Genomic DNA, 21,708 nt, shown 5'->3' on the forward strand with positions numbered 1-21,708 from the left:
TTGAGCAATAAATAATTCGGACCCCGTGCATATTGGTGCCGTTCGGTGCAGAACTTGCAGTACGGTCAGGCTTAGTTGTGTAAAAATGTGTTTGCCCCATTCCTAATTTACTATCCTTTTCCATGTTTGTTACGCTTCAGTGTTTCAGATCACCAAACTAATACTTAAGTTTGACAACGATAACACAAGTAATCACAAAATGCAGTTTTCAAATGAAGGTCTTTATTGTTAAGGGAAAAAGAAATTCAAACCTACATGGCCCTGTTTGAAAAAGTGATTGCCCCCCCACACCGTCTTAATTTATGTTTTAACTGTAGGTTATGACATCTTTGGTAAGCGGAGTTCACATTCCCCAACCACCACAAAGCCTGATTACTGCCACACCTATTCTCAATCAAGAAATCACTTAAATAGGACTTGCCTGACAAAGTGAAGACCAAAAGTTCCTCAAAAGTTAGACATCATGCTGTGATCCAAAGAAATTCTTTAACAAATTAGAAACAAAGTAATTGAGATTTAGCAGTCTGGAAAAGGTTATAAAATGATTTCTAAAGCTTTGGGACTCCAGCGAACCACAGTGAGAGCCATTATCCACAAATGGCAAAAACATGGAACAGTGGAGAGCCTTCCCAGGAATGACCGGCCCACCAAAATTACCCCAAGAGCAGAACAACGATTCATCCAAGAAGTCATAAAATACCCCACAACAACGTCCAAAGAACTGCAGGCCTCACTTGCTTCAGTTAAGGTCAACGTTCATGACTCCACCATAAGGGTATGTGCACACACTGCAGATTCACCTGCAGGTTTTTTCCTGCGGAACCGCAGGTAAAGTGACCTGCGGTTTTGCTGCGGTTTGGCCCTGCGGTTTCACACCTCTACTATGTTAAAGGTGTGAAACTGCAGCAGAATCCGCAGAAACAATTGACATGCTGCGGAAAAAAAAAACGCAGCTTTTCCGCAGGTAAAAAACCGCAGCATGAGCACTGCGGTTTTGAAAACCCATAGGCTAACATGGTAAAGTACCATGTCTGCGGAACTGCTGCAGTTCTGCAGGGCCATAACCGCAGCAAAACCGCAGCGTGTGCACATGGCCTAAGAAAGAGACTGGGCAAAAACGGCCTGCATGGCAGAGATCCAAGACAAAAACCACTTCTGAGTAATAAGAACATAAAGGCTCGTCACAGTTTTGCCAGAAAACATCTTGATGATCCCCAAGACTTTTGGACTAAAGACAAAAGTCGAACTTTTTGGAAGGTGAATGTCCCATTATATCTGGTGTAGAAGTAACACAGCATTTCAGAAAATGAACAACATACCAACAGTAAACTATGGTGGTGGTAGTATGGTGATCTGGGACTGTTTTGCTGCTTCAGGACCTGTAAGACTTCCTGTGGTAAATAGAAGCATGAATTCTGCTGTCTACCGTAAAATCCTAAAGGAGAATGTCCGGCCATCTGTTCATGACCTCAAGCTGAAGCGCACTTGGTTTATGCAGCAGGACAATGATCCAAAATACACCAGCAAGTCAACCTCTGAATGGCTTAATAAAGACAAAATGAAGACTTTGGAGTGGCCTAGTCAAAGTCCTGACCTTATTCTTTTTGAGATGCTGTAATGGCCGTATAAAGGCGGTTCATGCTCAGAAACCTTCCAATGTGGCTGAATTACAACAATTCTGCAAAAGATGAGTGGCCAAAATTCCTCCAGATCGTTGTAAAAGACTCATTGCCAGTTATCACAAACGCTTGTTTACAGTTGTTGCTGCTATGTGTGGCCCAACCAGTTATTAGGGTTAGGGGGCAATCACTTTTTCACACTGGGCCCTGTAGGTTTGGATTTCTTTTTCCCTTATGATAAAGACCTTCACTTATAAACTGCATTTTGTGATTACTTCTGTTATCTTTCCCTAATATTTACATTTGTTTGGTGATCGGAAATATGTTGTAAGTGTGACAAACATTAAAAAGAATAGGAAATCAGGAAGGGGGTGAACACTTTTTCACAGAACTGCACATTTGTGTTCTGTTATGGATGCTCTGATACAGGTGAGTTTGTCAGAGATCTGGGCTCTGCTTTTCCTGGGATCTGAGGATTTGGTGGACGATTTCTTGTGCTCGATGTGTCTATATTGTGGATGTCCTTAGCGTCGCTCTTGCAGCCGGTGTATCGGTGGGAGACCCCGTCCTACGCACCGGGAAGCCCCTCTCTGTGGAGCTGGGTCCTGGCATTATGGGATCCATTTTTGATGGTATCCAGAGACCCCTGAAAGACATCAGTGACTCGACACAAAGTATCTACATCCCTCGGGGTGTGAACGTGTCCGCCCTGAGCAAGGACATCAAGTGGGAGTTCACCCCATTGAGGAGTCTCCGGGTGAGTAGCCTGACGTCAACGGTACAACCCTCTCTAACCAGACCTCACCGGCTGCCATAGATCTTCTGATTGTTATTGAAAAACCATCAGCAAGGTGGTGCACAGACATTACAACCTGAGGCAGGCGAAGTAATAAGTCGGACGGTTTTCCTATTGCGCCTAATCTGACTATATTATTTATTCTGTACATCATGCTCTGGATAGCTCTCCTCCTCACACCCACGGGCTCGGCAGTGCCCACAACACTCGCCGCCTCCTCCTCACACCCACGGGCTCGGCAGTGCCCACAACGCTCGCCTCCTCTCACACCGGCGTGCTCGGCAGTGCCCACAACGCTCGCCTCCTCACACCGGCGTGCTCGGCAGTGCCCACAACGCTCGCCTCCTCTCACACCGGCGTGCTCGGCAGTGCCCACAACGCTCGCCTCCTCTCACACCGGCGTGCTCGGCAGTGCCCACAACGCTCGCCTCCTCTCACACCGGCGTGCTCGGCAGTGCCCACAACGCTCGCCTCCTCTCACACCGGCGTGCTCGGCAGTGCCCACAACGCTCGCCTCCTCTCACACCGGCGTGCTCGGCAGTGCCCACAACGCTCGCCTCCTCTCACACCGGCGTGCTCGGCAGTGCCCACAACGCTCGCCTCCTCTCACACCGGCGTGCTCGGCAGTGCCCACAACGCTCGCCTCCTCTCACACCGGCGTGCTCGGCAGTGCCCACAACGCTCGCCTCCTCTCACACCGGCGTGCTCGGCAGTGCCCACAACGCCTGCCTCCTCTCACACCCGCAGACTCGGCATTGCCCGGATTTCCTCCTCCTCTCCCACCCATAGCCCCAGATATTGCCTGGATCACCTGCCTCCTCTCACGCCCGCGGTCTCTGCATTGGCCGCATGACTCGCCTCCTCTCACGGCCGCAGCCTCAGATATTGCACTGATCATCCGCCTCATATTACGCTAGCGGACTCAGCATTGCTGCGTCGGCCCGCCTCCCCTCAGGCCCGGCGTCGGCCCGCCTCCCCTCAGGCCCGGCGTCGGCCCGCCTCCCCTCAGGCCCGGCGTCGGCCCGCCTCCCCTCAGGCCCGGCGGCTCCGCATTGCTCCTGCTTCATTGTGTAATTCTGTGTTTCTCCCGTAGGTCGGCAGTCACATCACGGGAGGAGACATCTATGGATCCGTATTTGAGAACTCCCTTATCAAACACAACATTATGCTTCCTCCTCGCAACCGGGGAACAGTCACCTACCTGGCACCGCCTGGGCACTACGACACCTCGGTAAGATCTACGGGTTGGTTTACATTTGTCAACCATTTGCATCCTCTCCCCCCCCCCACACACACAATATTTTTTTTTTTTTTTTTTTTTTAATAACTTGGTTGTCTGTGGTTTTGTGGAAGAAACCAAAAGCAAGTGTTTGATTTTCCTGCAGCGCCCCCAAAGGAGAAAAGAAGCATTACATTTCTCTTTTTCTAATTGAAATCATTTGGTTTCATGAGACGCTCCAGAGAATCTCAATAATGAGACCCCCTTTAATTAAAGAGTTGTATCGCAGAGATGTCACCTTCTTGACATAGAGCGTATGTGTACATTCTACTTCAGGCACGGGTGTGCGTTTTGCATCTGTAAAGAGGGCAGATACCGGCTGTAAACAATTATATATACAGCCCTGGCAGAAATGAAGAGCCCGCGGCACAATGTTTAGTTTCTGATTTTCCTCTTTATATTTTTGAGTAAATTGTAAATTGCTCTTTTATTCTATAAACTACTGACAACATGTCTCCAAATTTCCCAGCAATAAATTTTGTATTTTCAGAAAATGAGAAATGGTCAAAATAACAAAAAATGCAGACCTCAAATAATGCTAAGAAAACAAGATCATAATAATTTAGAAACAACAATACTAATGTTTTACCTCAGGAAGAGTTCAGAGATCAGTATTCTGTGGAATCCTCATGATTGTTAACCCCAGCTTTCCTGCGTCTCGGCTGCTTTCCACCAGTCTCTCATTCTGCTTTTGGGTGACCTTATGCCACTCCTGGTACATATGTCAGCAGTTCTTCTTTGTCTGATGGCTTGTGACTCTCCATCTTCCTCCTGATGACATTCCAGAGGTCTGGGGTTCAGAGCTGGAGATTGGGCGGCCATGACAGGGGTTTGATGTGGGGGTCTCTTAATTCTTGCTGTATGGTAACGTCCATAATTCAGGTCTTTTGAAAGCACAGAATTAATTGCGTCGTCCTCTTAATTGTGTAAAGCATAATCAAAATGCCGGGTTTGCTGCTTTTTGGTCGGTGCGCTTCCCTCCAAATAAGCGATAAAACATTGTGCCTCCCCAAGTTTGGTAACTGTAAAAAACATGAAAGAAACCCCCCTCACCGCAGAAGATGAGCTCCGGCGATTGGCACAGTAAGGGGAAAAAAGCTGCAGGTCTGACTAATTATCTTCTTTAATAATTTACTATAAAATAAATTCCAAAACAATAGAGTAAACGACACAAGTTGGGTTTCTCCGTAATTGCACCGACCTCTAGAATCTGCAAAATAATAATAATAATAATAATAATAATTTTTATTTATATAGCGCCAACATATTCCGCAGCACTTTACAATTAAGCGGGGACATGTACAGACAATAAATTCAATACAAGTTAAGACAATTCAAACAGTGACATTAGGAGTGAGGTCCCTGCTCGCAACTTACAATCTACAAGGAAATGGGGGGACACAGTAGGTGAGAAATGCTTGTTAATTCAGGTCTGGCAATTATAATAGGGATTTTCATATAAAGCTGCATGATCCGGTCATCAGCCCGTGTGTTTAAGTGCAATAGACAAGTATCAAGTGCAGTTATCATGTGCATGAAGGGTGTGGAGACAGATGAATAGTAGGGTGCAGATTCAGAATAATATTTGGAAGGAGGGAACAGGGCAAAGTTAGCTTGCTGGGTAGTTGATGTGGTAGGCTTGTTTGAAGAGATGGGTTTTCAAAGCGCGCTTGAATAGGTCAGGGCTAGGTATCAGTCTGATCGCCTGGGGAAGTGCATTCCAGAGAGCTGGAGCAGCACGAGAGAAGTCTTGGAGGCGGAGGTGCGAGGTTCAGATTACGGGGGATGTTAGTCTTAGGTCATTTGTAGAACGGAGGGCACGTGTAGGGCGATAGACAGAGATGAGAGAGGAGATATAAGGCGGTGCAGAACAGTGGAGAGCTTTGTGGGTGAGAGAGATGAGTTTATACTGGACCCTGTAGCGAATAGGTAGCCAGTGTAATGACTGGCACAAGATGGAGGCATCGGTGAAGCGGCTGGACAGAAATATGACCCTGGCTGCCACATTCAGGATGGATTGGAGAGGAGAAAGTTTGGTAAGAGGGAGACCGATCAGAAGAGAGTTGCAGTAGTCCAGGCGAGAATGAATAAGAGCGACAGTAAGAGTCTTAGCAGTTTCAAAGGTGAGAAAAGGTCGGATTCTGGAGATGTTTTTAAGATGCAGGTGACAAGAGCGACTGAGTGATCGGATGTACGGAGTAAAGGAAAGTTCAGTGTCGAATATGACCCCAAGACAGCAGGCATGCTGCTTGGGAGTTATGGTTGAACCCTCCAGGGTTATTTCGATGTTAGGTAGAGTGATGTTAGTAGAGGGGAGAAACACAAGAAGTTCAGTTTTAGAGAGATTTAGTTTCAGATAGAGGGAGGACATGATGCTAGAGACAGCAGACAGACAATCCTTGGTATTTTGAATTAGGGTAGGGGTGATGTCAGGGGAAGAAGTGTATAATTGGGTGTCATCAGCATAGAGATGATACTGGAACCCAAATCTACTGATTGTTTGTCCAATAGGGGCAGTGTATAAAGAGAAGAGGAGGGGGCCTAGGACTGAGCCCTGCGGGACCCCGATAGTAAGGGGACGAGAAGAGGAAGAGGAGCCGGAAAAAGATACAGTGAAGGAGCGGTCAGAGAGGTAGGAGGAGAACCAGGAGAGGGCTGTGTCCTTGAGGCCTATAGAGCGGAGCATAGTGAGGAGGAGCTGGTGATCCACAGTGTCAAATGCGGCAGAGAGATCCAGGAGAATCAGCAGGGAGCAATGACCTTTCGATTTAGCTGTTATTAAATCATTAGAGACTTTAGTGAGGGCAGTTTCAGTAGAGTGTAAAGAGCGGAAACCAGATTGTAAGGGGTCGAGAAGAGAGTTATCCGAGAGATAGCGGATTAGACGGGAGTGGACCAGGCGTTCCAGGAGTTTAGAGATGAAGGGAAGGTTAGAGACAGGTCTGTAGTTAGCAGTGCAGTTCTGGTCCAGGGATGGCTTTTTAAGTAAAGGGGTTATGATGGCATGTTTAAATGAGGAGGGAAATATACCTGAAGAAAGAGAGAGGTTAAATATTTTAGTCAGGTGAGTGGTGACCACTGGTGAGAGAGACTGCAGGAGCTGTGAAGGAATAGGGTCACTGTTGCAGGTTGTAGGCCGAGCAGAAGCGAGGAGCTTGGAAACTTCTTCTTCTGAAACAGGCTCAAAGATGTCTAGTGAGCTTGAGTTGCGGCCGGGAAGGGGATCCAGGCACTGAGGAGATAGGGCTGAGATATCCTGATGGATGTGGTTGATTTTTTCTAGGAAATAAGTGGCCAGATCCTCACCGCTGAGGTTGGTGATGGGAGCCTGTACTTTAGGTTTCAGGAGGGAGTTTAAGGTTTCAAAAAGTCGTCTTGGGTTGTTGGATAGTGAGGTGATGAGGGTGGTGAAGTAGGATTGTTTGGCCAGATGAAGGGCAGAGTTTTAGGATTTGAGCATGAACTTATAGTGGATGAAGTCTTCTACTAAGAGAGATTTTCTCCACTGCCGCTCTGCACACCTCGAGCAGCGCTGAAGAAAGCGTGTTTGCGTTGTGTGCCAGGGCTGCCGTTGTCTGTGTCGGGTCTTTCTGCGTATAGAAGGTGCTGCTTCATCTAGGGCATTCTTCAGTGTATTATTGAAGTGTGACAATGCTAAGTCTGGACAGGAGAGGGTGGAGATGGGGGCTAAAGATGTGTGGAGATTGTCCCTAAGCTGTTGGGTATTAATGGTACGTGTATTCCGATAAGTGTGGTAAGTGGGGGTGTTCCGGGTGAGGAGACAATTCTTGACAGAGAAGGAAAGAAGGTTGTGGTCCGAGAGCGGGAGGGGTGAATTAGTAAAGTCGTGCAGCGAGCCGGGACGGGAGAAAACCAGGTCCAGAGTATTCCCGTCCTCATGTGTAGGAGAATTAGTAAACTGTGAGAGGCCGAATGAAGAAGTTAGAGAAAGAAGATGAGAGGCAGACTGGGAGAGCGGATCATTGATGGGGATGTTAAAGTCTCCCATGATGAGGGTGGGAATGTCACAGGATAGAAAGTGAGTAAGCCAGGTGGTGAAGTGGTCTAGAAACTGGCGGGAGGAGCCTGGAGGGCGATAAACGACCGCCACTCGTAAGGAGAAAGGCTTAAAGAGTCTGACGGCGTGGACTTCAAAGGAAGGAAATGTAAGTGAGGGAACTGGGGGGATGACCTGGAAAGCACATTGTGATGAAAGGAGCAAACCAACACCTCCACCCTGTCTGTTCTCAGGTCTGGGGGTATGTGAAAATTTCAGCCCACCAAACGAGAGAGCGGCAGCAGCGGTGGTGTCTGAATGCTGGATCCAGGTTTCTGTAATAGCCAGAAGGTTAAGGGAATTAGAGAGAAAAAGATCGTGAATGTAAGTCAGTTTGTTACACACAGACCGTGCATTCCAGAGAGCACATTGGAAAGTGAGAGGAGAAGGCATGCACTGAATGTTAATAAGATTAGCAGGGTTTCTATATGCAGCTGGAGGAGAGTAATGTATGCTGGTGGAGGGAGGCCCAGGGTTGGGGGAGATGTCACCTGCAACTATTAAAAGGAGAAAAAACAGAAAAAGCAGGTGGTGGGATGATTTGTATGAACGTTTTGAGTGCTGCATGGTGGTTTTGGATGGTTTGGTGTGGGTAAGAAATGTCAATAGAGCCTTAGAGTTATACATGGGAGAGGGGAAAAGGGAGGGGTGGATATGCAGAGAATGCACAGAATGTGTAAAAGGGCAGGCGAGTTGTTAGAAAGCAGAGGTGAAGACAAAAAAGCAGCAGGTTGATATGATCAATGCAAATGTAGTACGACTGACCAAGAAGCAAGCGTGCATGAAAAACTTATGCACCTTACCTGTCTCCTGCCCAACTGCATTGTCTAACTGCAAAACACTCGATCCCGTTGCACTTAATATCTGTTGCACGCGTGAGCCCGCACGCGTGCTATCCCAACCAGAGCTAAATATATATGAAATGAAATGTCTGCTAGCTTCAGCCACCAAAAGGCCACAATCAGTAATTAACCAATTAGCACAAGGCCAGAGCAGGCATTACTATGCAGGGTAAATAACTAACGCTGGACAAGGCCATCAAACAGAGAAAGGGAAAAAAAAACCTTTCTACACTTCAAAGCAGAAACCAAATACGGTAGTTAAAAAAAAAAAAAAAAAATGAATGAAAGCCATAAAACTAAAACCCCGTGAACACGATTTCATCGCTCTTGGATTTTTTCCCCATTTTTCAGTCCATTTTGTAAAATAAATGGAGTCATTCAAGACTACATCTCGACCCGCGTAAATGCGTCTGGGGCCGAGAACGTAAACGAATTATGGCTCCCGGAAAAAAGCGTGGCGGAACAAACGAAAGCGCAAAAATGCAAAATTGTGCCGTCAAGAAGTAGCATTGCTGAACTCTGCAGATCAGGCTTCGTCCTCCGCCTCATCCAGGTGCCGATTCATTATGCAGCATTCACACCTCAGAGCTGCACTCACTATTCTGCCGGTTGTCCCTGGAAATCCATTATTGGATTCATCTTGACTCTTCTTTATGATATGTGGACACTACTACTCCCACCATGCGACCCAGTATGTCCTGCTGTAATGTGAGGGGTGAGGTTTAACCCTTTTCTGTCCTTCCCTCCCAGGACGTGGTGCTGGAGCTGGAGTTTGAGGGTGTGAAGGAGAAGTTCACCATGGTGCAGGTGTGGCCGGTGAGATCCGTCCGTCCAGTGACCGAGAAGCTGCCGGCAAACCACCCGCTGCTGACCGGCCAGAGAGTCCTGGACGCCCTGTTCCCGTGAGTCCGGTCCCGTCTGTGTGATTTACAGTTTCGGGATCTCTGCTGTCAGCGCATAACGTCATCCACGTAAACGCCCGACCGATGGTTCTTTCACAGTTGCTTCTAATGCAATCCGCCCTGTCTCGCCTTTGTGGTTGATCACGGGGGGCACGGTCACTGGCTGGATTCAGCGTTCATTTCCCCTTCTTTCTTTTCTTTTTCTTTTTTTTGGGGGTTGCTGATCTTTGTCTCAGAAATTCTCTGTTTTGTCCTGTAATTCCCCGGATTAAATTGGTGAAATGAAAATAGAGAAATATGGAGCCGCATGTGAGCGAGACTGATGTGCGATTCCCTCCGCAGGTGCGTACAAGGTGGGACCACCGCCATCCCGGGGGCTTTTGGTTGTGGTAAAACTGTGATCTCACAGTCATTGTCCAAGTACTCCAACAGCAACGTCATCATCTACGTAGGATGCGGAGAAAGAGGGAACGAGATGTCTGAAGTCCTGAGGGACTTCCCTGAGGTGAGAACCTGCGGCTGAGACAAGTGTCCTCATCACTAATGGCAGAAAGTGGTCAAAGGCGATGATCACATATAGAAGGAACCCAGAAACAAAGTGCAGACATGGTATACATGCATTACATCCTGTATTATACTCCAGAGCTGCACTCACTATTCTGCTGGGTCAGTCACTGTGTACATACATTACATTACTGATCCTGAGTTACATCCTGTATTATACTCCAGAGCTGCACTCACTATTCTGCTGGGTCAGTCACTGTGTACATACATTACATTACTGATCCTGAGTTACATCCTGTATTATACTCCAGAGCTGCACTCACTATTCTGCTGGTGCAGTCACTGTGTACATACATTACTGATCCTGAGTTACATCCTGTATTATACTCCAGAGCTGCACTCACAATTCTGCTGGGGCAGTTACTGTGTACATACATTACATTACTGATCCTGAGTTACCTCCTGTATTATACTCCAGAGCTGCACTCACTATTCTGCTGGTGCAGTCACTGTGTACATACATTACATTACTGATCCTGAGTTACATCCTGTATTATACTCCAGAGCTGCACTCACAATTCTGCTGGGGCAGTTACTGTGTACATACATTACATTACTGATCCTGAGTTACCTCCTGTATTATACTCCAGAGCTGCACTCACTATTCTGCTGGTGCAGTCACTGTGTACATACATTACATTACTGATCCTGAGTTACATCCTGTTTTATACCCCAGAGCTGCACTCACTATTCTGCTGGTGCCGTCACTGTGTACATACATTACATAAACTTATCTCGAATTACATCCTGTATTATACTGCAGAGCTGCACTCACTATTTTGCTTCTGGAGTCAGTGTGTACCGTTAGTGAGTGCAGCTCTGGAGTATAATACAGGATGTAACTTCGGATCAGTAATGTAATATATGTGCATAGTGACCTCACCAGCATTATAGTGATCTCTAGAGCTGCACTCAGTATTCTGCTGGATGCTTTCGGAGACAGTCAGCAGACGTGTGGACTGACTTATGTAGGTGGAGAGGGACAGTACAATGCTTGGTATATTGAGGACAAAATGTGTGCAAGTTCTGCTCAGAAACTGAACAAGTAGGGAATGTTGGGAGATTTCAGCTCTGCCATCTGAGTGGATTTTGTGTTCCTTCCTCCTCCCCACATTGGCGCTTTTCGCTCTGAGACTCCTCAGGTCTGTGCACAGTGTCCGTAGTCCTCGTCTGACCTCACACCCGACATCGCCGGGCTGCAGTCTCGGCTTCGGAGCAGCTGTTGTTTTTGGCAGTCGGCGGTGCTATTTTTCTCGCTTTATGGCTGCAGTTCACACGTGAGAGTTCTGCTTTGTGTTCCAGCTGACGATGGAGGCGGACGGGAAAGTGGAGAGCATCATGAAGAGAACCTCACTGGTCGCCAATACATCCAACATGCCCGTGGCGGCTAGAGAAGCCTCCATCTACACTGGTAAGCGCAGGGTTCGGGTGTGGCGCCCCCTGCTGGTCGTACAGGTTGAGGGATTGAATGCGCCACTTCGTACCTTGCAGGAATCACACTCTCTGAGTATTTCCGAGACATGGGCTATCACGTCAGCATGATGGCCGACTCCACCTCTCGATGGGCCGAGGCACTCAGAGAAATCTCCGGACGTCTGGCAGAAATGCCCGCTGGTAAGTTCTCATTTTTAGTATTAAAAACAGCGCCACTCTTGTTTGTGTGGCCAGGTCTGGTATTGCAGCTCTCGTGTATATGAGGTATGCGGCCCTCAGTTGTGTTTGGGTGAAGGGGTCTTAATACGACATCTCCCTGTATTTGATCCATACTTTGGTATATATAACGGCTTCGGTGGTTTTCTCCCTTCCCACACAGACAGCGGTTATCCTGCCTACCTGGGAGCTCGCTTGGCCTCCTTCTATGAGCGAGCCGGACGGGTGAAGTGTCTGGGCAACCCTGAGAGAGAAGGCAGCGTCAGCATCGTGGGGGCGTAAGTATTGCCAGCGAGCACGTAGCCCCCGAAGCAGCCGCCACTGTTAGAGGAGTGAGGACTGCAGGAAAGAAATGCCAAAACTGTGGGGGGGCAAAAAGATTAGGCTTGTTTACCCCCTCCCATGATCAGGGGCTTTGGGGCCACATAAGGGAGAGGAGGGGGCAAGAGTGAGACGAGAGCGGAGCAGCTCGGGGCGACAAAGATTGAGAGACGGGAGCGGAGCAGCCTGGGACGACAAAGAGCACGAGATGAGAGTGGAGAAGCCTGGGGCGACAAAGAGCAAGAGACGAGAGCGGAGAAGCCTGTGGCGACACAGAGCAAGAGACGAGAGCAGCCTGGGGCTCAAAAGAGTGAGACGAGAGCAGAGCAGCCCGGGGCGCCAAAGATCGAGAGACGAGAGCGGAGCAGCCCAGGGCGCCAAAGATCGAGAGACGAGAGCGGAGCAGCCCGGGCGCCAAAGAGCGATAGCGGAGAAGCCTGGGGCTCAAAAGAGTGAGACGAGAGCAGAGCTCCCCTGGGCGCCAAAGAGCGAGAGACGAGAAGAGGTATAAGAGCCAGATGAGGACAGGGAGCAATAGACTGAGAGTAGGGGAAAAGGGTGAGACAAGAGAATGGTCCAAAAACGTGAGATGAGAGGGGGAATAGAGGGGAGAGGATAAACGATGGAGGAGAGAAATACAATGGATGTACATAGAGATGCTGCTTAGAGAGAATTAGGTGGTAGATTGGCGTTCTGACCCTGGAGCTTTGTATCATGGCCCCCTCTGTAGGACTCCCCTTTTACTTATAAGTGGGGATCCGAGAGCAGGTCTGGAACCGGCTATGCGGCTTTTACTCTGTCACAGCCAGGATGTAAAGGGTTACCTGCAGTTCTGGTAATCAGCGCCAGGTCAGAGTTTGAGGTTTTGCCAATATCTGCTCTCTGGCAGCCAAGCTGAACTGCTCTGGAGTCGGAGGGGGCTACAGCCAGTGGTGCGAGCCCCCCGCTCACTGCACACACCCACATGTGAGCGCCTTTCATTGCGCTGCTCAGTTCTCTTCTACCCTCAAACCCCAAAACACAGAGATCTTATATCCGTATTTAGTTGCATCATGACTTCTACTCCAGTCACATCCAGAGCTGCATTCACAATTCTGCTGGCTGCTGCATGGGTGTGCAGTGGTGGTCTGCAGCCAGAGTGCTGCCTTGTGTGGTCTTGCATTCTGTTCTATATACTACTGGGGGGATAGATATTCATGTCCTGCATTTTGTGTGTTTCAGTGTTTCTCCCCCCGGTGGAGACTTTTCAGACCCTGTCACCTCGGCCACCCTGGGGATTGTGCAGGTAATTTCCGCTCCTCCTTTTTTCCTCCATCAGTAAATTGTTTATTTTTTTTCTATAAGGTTCAGCAATTGTTGATATCCAGTGTGCGGTGTAGCAGCCATTGTGTAAACCTTAACTAATATTTCAGAAATGGTCCATTCACCATTCTGGGTCCTACTCGTGCCCAATGTGGGATTTTCTCCTTCGTCTCATTGGGGGACACAGAGACTGTGGGGGACACAGAGACTGTGGGTGTGTGCTTCTGCCGTCTGGAGGCTGACACTAAGTATACAAAAAAAGAGTTAGCTCCTCCTCCGCCGCATACACCCTCGCCCCCAGACCGGGCGTAACTCAGTTTTTGCTTAGTGTCTGATGGAGGCACACGCAGTCTGGAGCTCCAGACTAGGTTTTTTTTTTTTTCCCTTTCTTTGAAGATAAGACAGGGGCGACGGATCCTATAGAGAGGGTCCGATCTCCCCAAATCACCAACGGGCGACCACGTGTGAGTAGTCCTCCACGTGTTTTCTCTCCCGCGCCGAGGGACACATCTGGGACTTTTCCCCAGACAACCATTTTTCTTTTTTATTTTGTAAAGAGGGGCAACGCATCCTGATGAGAGGATTCGATTTCCCCATGAGCTACAACGGGCGAGCACGTGTGAGCGATGGGCGATCCCCCAACGGACTCCACGTTTTGTTCCTCTCCTGCAACGCGGGATTTCAGGTTGGCCCCTTCCACCCCTAGGTAGTGACACCAGGGGTGCAGTTGGAGGCGCAGGTGAGCCAGGGGATCGAAGCATCCACCCCCAGTAGCCTCCCCCTCCCCGCCCAGGGATGGGGTTGAGAGCACCCCAAGAGAGCCCCCCCGGCGGCAGGCTCACCTTTGTTTGTAGGGGCACCCCCCGGAACGGGACCCTCCAGAAGGCGCCGCGGGGCTGTCTGTTCCCCTGCCCGACGGGGTTACTTCTTCTCACGGGGCCCGACTCTCTCCCCGGTGGAACCCGGTGCGAGTAGTGCCACATGCGGCAGCAGACGCTCTGCGGCCAGAAGTCCCGCCGGCGGCCGCGGTCCCCGCGGTATGGGTAGATCCGCAAGGCCGCGCGAGGCCTGCCCGCCCCTTCCGGTGGTAGCCGGAAGCCCCGCCCACTGACTTCCGGCAGCCCGGGGGGCGCGGCGGGCGCGCAGTGTCCGGGGAGCGCGTGCCCTCCTCCCCCTCCTCGCAGGTCCCCGCCGGAGTACGGCTGAAGCTCCGCCGGCGGCCGCGGTCCCCGCTGTATGGGGAGGGCCGCGAGTTCCGCCCGCCGCTTCCGGTGGGGGCCGGAAGCCCCGCCCACTGACTTCCGGCGGCACGGGGAGCGCGGCGGGCGCGCACAGTGACCAGAGGCTCCCGCCCCCCTCCCCCTCGCATTTCCTCGCCGGAGTGCGGTCGGAAACCCCGCCGCCTCTCTCCAAAGTGCACCGCAGTGCCCCCGGCGAGTAACGGCACGTGAAGGTACAGGTGTGCAAAGCAGCTCGTCCACGTCTCAGGGTTTCGCTGCGTCCAGAGCACCCCGTGGAAGAGGGGGGACGTTACCGGTGGGTGAGTGCAACCCCGTTTCGAGTGCCGCACTGGTTGTCAAGGAAGGGGTTACCCTCCTCCTCCTACCCTACCCTGCAATATGTCTGGCAAAGGGAAAGCTCACTCTTTCCTATACGCTGTTTGCGTTTCCTGTGGGGTCAGGCTGCCTAAGGCGCAGCCGGATAAATTTTGCGAAGCCTGTGAGTCGGAGCGAGCCCAGGAGCCCCCCATTGTTGCAGAGCCCAGGGGTCAGGACCCCCCAGAATGGGCAGTGTCTTTATCGCATTCTATGATGTCCCTTACGAAGGCAATTGAGTCCCTTCGGGGCCCGGGCAGGGTCAAGGATGGTGGTCTGCCAGCGGAAGACAGCTCGTCCACGTCTCAGGACCCTTCGTCCGTTAGGGGCCGCTCCAGCACCAGACAAGCTCATGGTAAGAGAGCTCGTTCTCCGTCGGCCGGGCCCTCTGGGGAGTCGGCGGCGATTTTTAGGACATCTCGTTCCCTGTCGCCAAGCTCAGGAAGCGATCAGGACGAGGGCGAGGAGGAGGAAGAGGAAAAGCCTGGGATACCAGGACTCGGTGGACAGCCTCATTGAGGCGGTCAACCAGACTTTAGAGATCGAGGATGATGTGTCCACGGCCTCAGGTCACAAGGTCTCCTTCAAGAAAACCAGGCGTCCGCATAGAAGGTTTGCCACACATCCGGAGTTCGAGGAGCTAGTCCAGAAACATAGGGAACACCCGGATAAGCGCTTTGCAATGCAAAAGGCGCTGCAAGCAAAGTATCCGTTCCCTCCTGAACTCCATAAAGGGTGGGTGGAGTCGCCAGTAGTGGACCCACCGGTGTCACGTTTAGCATCAAGATCGCTATTGTCGATACCCAGCGGTTCTTCTATTAAGGACCCAACTGATCGCCTCATAGAGGGGCTTGCCCGCTCAGTGTATGAGGCAGCAGGGTCGGCTCTGGCCCCCTCCTTTGTGGCTACCTGGGTGGCTAAGGCCATGGTTTCATGGGCGGACACTCTGCATAGGGCCCTCCAAGACAGGGATCTGCCCGCGGAAATCTTGGAGGTGACAAATCAGATATCAGGAGCGAGTGATTATCTCGTCGGCGCCGCTCTGGATGCGGCCGAGTGTTCTGCTGTGGCAGCAGCAAATGCGATCGCCGTAAGGCGAGCATTATGGCTGAGATTATGGAAAGCGGATTCTATCTCTAAAAAATCCTTGACCTCATTGCCTTTTCAAGGCAATCGATTGTTCGGTGAAAAGCTTGATAAACTTATCTCAGAAGCCACAGGGGGGAAGAGTAGTTTTCTACCGCAGCAGAAGAGTTGGCCGACATTCAGGCAGACGCAGAGGCGTTTTCGGCCCTTTCGTAGCTCCTGGAGGTGGACTTGGGCCAGGGCATCCACCTCCGCAAATGATGGTCAGATTAGAGAAAGGCAAGTTTCTTACAGGGCCAATCCGCTGGGTAGAGGCCGGGGCCGTTTGCCCAGAGCGAGGGGGGCCAGATCACAAAAGCCTCCAGCAAAATGACTCGAGGCACTTCGTACCTACGGACGACAGAGTGGGCGGACGCCTACTAAGGTTCAGCCACGTTTGGGTCGCAGTGGCACGCGACGCTTGGGTGGCAGAACTGATATCGTCCGGGTACAAGATAGAGTTTGTCGGACTCCCGCCACGGCGTTTCTTCCGTTCCCGGCTCTCCGGAACAGAATCGCAGGCGGAAGGTCTGTTGCAGGCTATAATGACGCTACAGCGCAACGGGGTCGTTGTCCCAGTGCCGAAAAGCGAAGAGACGCAAGGTTTTTACTCCAACCTGTTTTCAGTCCCCAAAAAGGACGGGACAGTAAGGCCAGTACTGGATTTAAAGATCCTGAACAAGTTTATCAGGGTCAGGCGATTCCGGATGGAATCCCTCCGTTCGGTCATTTCAGCCATGGATCCAGGGGAATTCCTGGCCTCGATCGATGTGCAGGATGCATATCTACACATCCCGATTTTTCCTCCACACCAGAGGTTCCTGCGTTTTGCGATCGGAGGGCGACATTTCCAATTTGTTGCTCTGCCCTTCGGTCTGGCCACTGCCCCCAGAGTCTTTACAAAGATAATGGCGGTGGTTATGGCCATCCTGCATGCTCGGGGCATAACGGTACTACCCTACCTGGACGACCTTTTGGTAAAGGGGCCGTCGTTTCAGGCGTGCCAGGAGAATGTCGGTATCACTCTGGATACCCTGGCCCGCCTAGGTTGGCTGATCAATCGGAACAAGTCGTCCTTGGTTCCGGCTCAGAGAATCGTATTTCTAGGCATGGTTTTCGACACCTCCCAGGGGCTGGTGATCCTCCCTCAGGACAAGGCGCAAAGGATCAAACAGGGGGTACGGAACCTTCTTCAGCCGGGCTTCAGATCCATCCGGTACGGCATGAGTGTGTTGGGCAGAATGGTGGCGGCGATGGAGGCAATCCCGTTTGCCCAGTTCCATCTCCGTCCGCTTCAACATGCGCTCTTGTCAGCATGGGACCGAAGGCTGCTTTCCCTCAATCATCGGTGCAGTTTGTCTCCACCGGTCCGACGGTCACTCCAGTGGTGGACTCGCGACTCGTCTCTGGTTCAGGGGAAACCCTTTCCCCCGGAACAGTGGTTGGTGGTGACGACCGATGCAAGCCTGCAGGGTTGGGGTGCAGTTTTCCAGAGTCACACAGCCCAGGGGCGGTGGTCCTTTCGGGAGGTAATTCTCCCGATCAACATTCTGGAGATACGGGCAATACGATTGGCCCTGCAACATTTTCAGCGTTGGCTGACAAACCGGCCGGTGCGCGTTCAGTCGGACAATGCTACAGCAGTAGCGTATGTGAACCATCAGGGGGGCACGCGCAGCCAGGCAGCCATGCGCGAGGTCGGGCTGGTACTGCGTTGGGCCGAGAAAAACCACGTGGTAATTTCAGCGGTGCACATTCCGGGAATCGAAAACTGGGCGGCGGATTTTCTCAGCCGACAGGGGGTCGCGGCAGGGGAGTGGTCCCTGCACCCCGAGGTTTTTCAACAGATCTGCCAACGGTGGGGGACACCAGACGTGGACCTTATGGCATCCAGAGACAACGCCAAGATTCAAAGATTCGTCGCTCGATCCCTCGACCCGCAGGCAATCGCAGCAGACGCTCTGGTGCTTCCGTGGAGCCAGTTTCGGCTCCCGTACTTGTTCCCCCCGCTACCTCTGCTTCCAAGAGTCATCAGAAAGATAAGGAGAGAGAGGGTTCCAGCAATTCTGCTGGCCCCAGACTGGCCTCGGCGGGCCTGGTATGCAGATCTGGTTCAACTAGTGGTGGACGTACCCTGGCGTCTCCCAGATCGGCCGGACTTACTGTCCCAGGGGCCGATCTGCCATCCGAACTTAGGGGCCCTGTGTTTGACGGCGTGGCCATTGAATCTTGGCTGTTAACACAGGCAGGATTCAGGCGCGATGTGGTGGCCACGATGGTGAGTGCCCGAAAGCCTTCCTCGGCGAAGGTATATCATCGGACTTGGGAAGTGTTTTTCCGTTGGTGTAGGGATCGCGGAGTGGCTCCTCTGGTTTTTTCGATCCCCAACGTACTGGCTTTTCTGCAGGCAGGGCTGGACGCGGGATTGGCTCCGAGTTCGCTCAGAACGCAAGTCTCGGCCCTGTCGGTGCTTTTCCAACGAAAGGTCGCTTCGGTCTGGCAGGTTAGGACGTTTATGCAAGGGGTCGCACATTTAGTACCCCCCTATAAGGCACCGATGGAATCATGGGACCTGAACTTAGTGCTCAGGGCCCTTCAGGAACCTCCCTTCGAACCGTTACAAGAAGTCTCCTTACCTTACCTGTCCAGGAAGGTCGTTTTTCTGGTAGCGATAACATCTATTAGGCGGGTTTCGGAACTGGTGGCTTTATCTTGTAAACCGCCGTTCCTGACTTTTTATAAGGATAAAGTAGTTTTAAGGCCAGCTCCCCCCTTCTTGCCGAAGGTTGTCTCTGCATTCCATATCAACGAAGACATTGTCTTACCCTCGTTTTGCCCGGCACCGGTGCATAGGGTAGAAAAGGCATTGCACACCCTGGATCTGGTAAGAGCCCTTAGGAGATATGTGACAAGGACAGCGCCATTCCGCCAGACAGACTCTCTATTCGTGATTCCAGAAGGGCGGCGGAAGGGACTCGCTGCGTCCAGAGCGACTTTGGCCAGATGGGTTCGTCTTTTGGAAGTGCATTGAGCAGCAAGGTGGTGTGCTGGTAAAAGGGGGAAAAAAAAAAAAAGAAAAAAAAAAAACAAAACTTTTAAATCTTCTTCCTGAGCGAGTGTGAACGAGCTGAGTGTGACCTGAGTGTAAGTGCGAACTGTGGTAAGTGTGTGACTTGAGATTCAGTGACTTTAGATTCAGGGAGTTTCCAAGAGAGGTCTTACTGAATTGCTGTTATATTAATTTTTTTTTTTTTTTTTTTATTTATTTTTGCTTATCTTATTGTCTGGTGCAATCCCGATTAGGATGTGCTCCACTATTGCCAATGCCATCCAGTGCACGTCTTGCCGCATGTATGAAATCCTTGAACAGCCGGTCGAGGGTGCATACTGCTGTGCGAGATGTGAGCACGTTGTGCATTTGGAAGCCCAGATACAGGATCTAAATGTGCAGCTGGCAACACTGAGATCCATAGACAATATGGAAAGGAGTCTTCTGCTCACTGAGCAGACGCTCAATGGGATAGATGAGGGGGGGGATGCTAGGTTGGAGCTGCAGGAAAATGAAGCAGCTAGCTGGGTGACAGTTAGAAGGCGGGGTAGAGGGAAGAGCACCAGGGAGGCTAGTCCTGATCTGGCACACCCCAATAAGTTTGCTAAGTTGGCAGATGAGGGGAGTGTTAGTGCAGGAGTAGCACTGCTGCAGCAAGGCATGTCCTCTGAAAGCCGGAGGAGTGTCTTCTCCAGTAAGGGGGGAAATAGGAGAGCAGGGCAGGCCAGACAGCTTCTGGTAGTGGGAGACTCAATTATTAGGGGAACAGATAGGGCAATCTGTCACAAAGACAGGGATCGTCGGACGGTGTGCTGCCTACCTGGCGCTCGAGTCCGACACATCGCTGATCAGGCTGACAGATTACTGGGAGGGGCTGGTGAGGATCCAGCGGTCATGGTGCACATTGGCACAAATGACAAAGTTAGAGGTAGGTGGAAGGTCCTTAAAGATGATTTCAGGGAATTAGGCTGTAAGCTTAAAGCAAGGACCTCCAAGGTGGTATTTTCGGAAATACTTCCTGTACCACGTGCCACACCAGAGAGGCAACGGGAGATTAGGGAGGTTAATAAGTGGCTCAGGAATTGGTGTAGGAAGGAGGGGTTTGGGTTCCTGCAGAACTGGGCCGACTTCTCAGTTGGCTACAGGTTCTACGCTAGGGACGGGCTGCACCTCAATGGGGAGGGAGCAGCTGTGCTGGGGGAGAAAATGGCTAGAAGGTTGGAGGAGTGTTTAAACTAGGGATGGGGGGGGAGGGTATTCCTTTTATAGGTGGGGAAGACAGTGCAGATAGAGACCTGGGCACAAATAATGAAATTGGGGGTGGGGGTGGCATGGGGGGTGGGGTTAGAACAGTTAATAATTTAAGAAAGAATAGAGGTACAGAGAGATACACAAAGTGCATGTATACTAATGCCAGAAGTCTCGCCAACAAGATGGAGGAATTGGAGTTAATGTTGTTGGAACATAATTCTGCCATGGTGGGGATATCTGAGACATGGCCGGACGAGAGCCGTGACCGGGCAGTTAATTTACAGGGCTATAGTCTGTTCAGAAATGACCGAACAAATAAGCGAGGGGGAGGCGTGTGTTTATATGTAAAATCATCCTTACAACCCATCCTTCGTGATAATATATATGAACCTAATGAGAATGTAGAGTCCCTGTGGGGGGAGATAAGGGGAGGGGGGAAAAATAATAAATTACTGATAGGGGTTTGTTATAAATCTCCAAAAATAATGGAAGCAACAGAGAATATCCTCATAAAGCAAATAGATGAAGCAACGACTCAAGGAGAAGTCATTATTATGGGGGACTTCAACTACCCTGAAATACATTGGGGAACCGAAACCTGCAGTTCCAGCAAAGGTGATAGGTGTCTGACAACTGTGAGAGACAATTACCTTTCACAACTGGTTCAGGACCCAACAAGAGGGGGGCACGGCTAGACCTAATATTACCCAACAGGCCAGACCGCATATCAAATGTAAGGGTTGAGGGTCACTTGGGTAATAGTGATCACAAATTAATAAGTTTTCATGTATCCTTTAATAAGACGTGTAGTAGAGGGGTTACAAGGACACTAAACTTCAGGAAGGCAAATTTCCAACGGATGAGAGATGATCTTGGTGCAATTAACTGGGACGATATCCTGAGACATAAAAATACACAAAGAAAATGGGAGACGTTTATTATCCTCCTGAATAGGACCTGTGCACAATATATACCGTATGGGAATAAACATGCGAGAAATAGGAGGAAACCACTATGGCTAAATAGAGCTGTAAGGGGCGCAATAAGGGACAAAAATAAAGCATTTAGAGAATTAAAGCAAGTAGGTAGTGATGAGGCATTAACTAAATACAGAAGATTAAATAAATTCTGTAAAAAGCAAATCAAGACAGCAAAGATTGAGACAGAGAGACTCATTGCCAGAGAAAGTAAAAATAATCCCAAAATATTCTTTAACTACATAAATAGTAAGAAGCTAAAAAATGATAGTGTTGGTCCCCTTAAAAATAGTCTGGGTGAAATGGTGGATGAGGATGAGGAAAAAGCCAATATGCTAAATAACTTTTTTTCAACAGTATTTACACAAGAAAATCCCAT

At 50.3% G+C, this 21,708-nt stretch overlaps 1 protein-coding gene across 5 annotated transcripts in view; it reads left to right on the top strand.

Annotated features, from left to right (window-relative positions):
- ATP6V1A (ATPase H+ transporting V1 subunit A) overlaps positions 1–21,708 on the top strand; it is a 54,306-nt gene that overhangs the window by 22,907 nt on the left and 9,691 nt on the right. For all 5 annotated transcript variants that reach the window (XM_073577049.1, XM_073577050.1, XM_073577047.1 and 2 more), the window contains exons 5-12: positions 2,162–2,376; positions 3,509–3,646; positions 9,344–9,495; positions 9,838–10,000; positions 11,362–11,470; positions 11,551–11,673; positions 11,873–11,987; positions 13,252–13,315. In XM_073577049.1, the coding sequence (XP_073433150.1) occupies positions 2,162–2,376; positions 3,509–3,646; positions 9,344–9,495; positions 9,838–10,000; positions 11,362–11,470; positions 11,551–11,673; positions 11,873–11,987; positions 13,252–13,315 (1,079 nt within the window). The remainder of the gene's footprint in view (positions 1–2,161; positions 2,377–3,508; positions 3,647–9,343; positions 9,496–9,837; positions 10,001–11,361; positions 11,471–11,550; positions 11,674–11,872; positions 11,988–13,251; positions 13,316–21,708) is intronic.

This window comes from Dendrobates tinctorius, unplaced genomic scaffold, assembly GCF_039654945.1.
Source record: "Dendrobates tinctorius isolate UK_male_01 unplaced genomic scaffold, ASM3965494v1 ptg000054l, whole genome shotgun sequence".
Taxonomy (NCBI): Eukaryota; Metazoa; Chordata; class Amphibia; order Anura; family Dendrobatidae; genus Dendrobates; species Dendrobates tinctorius.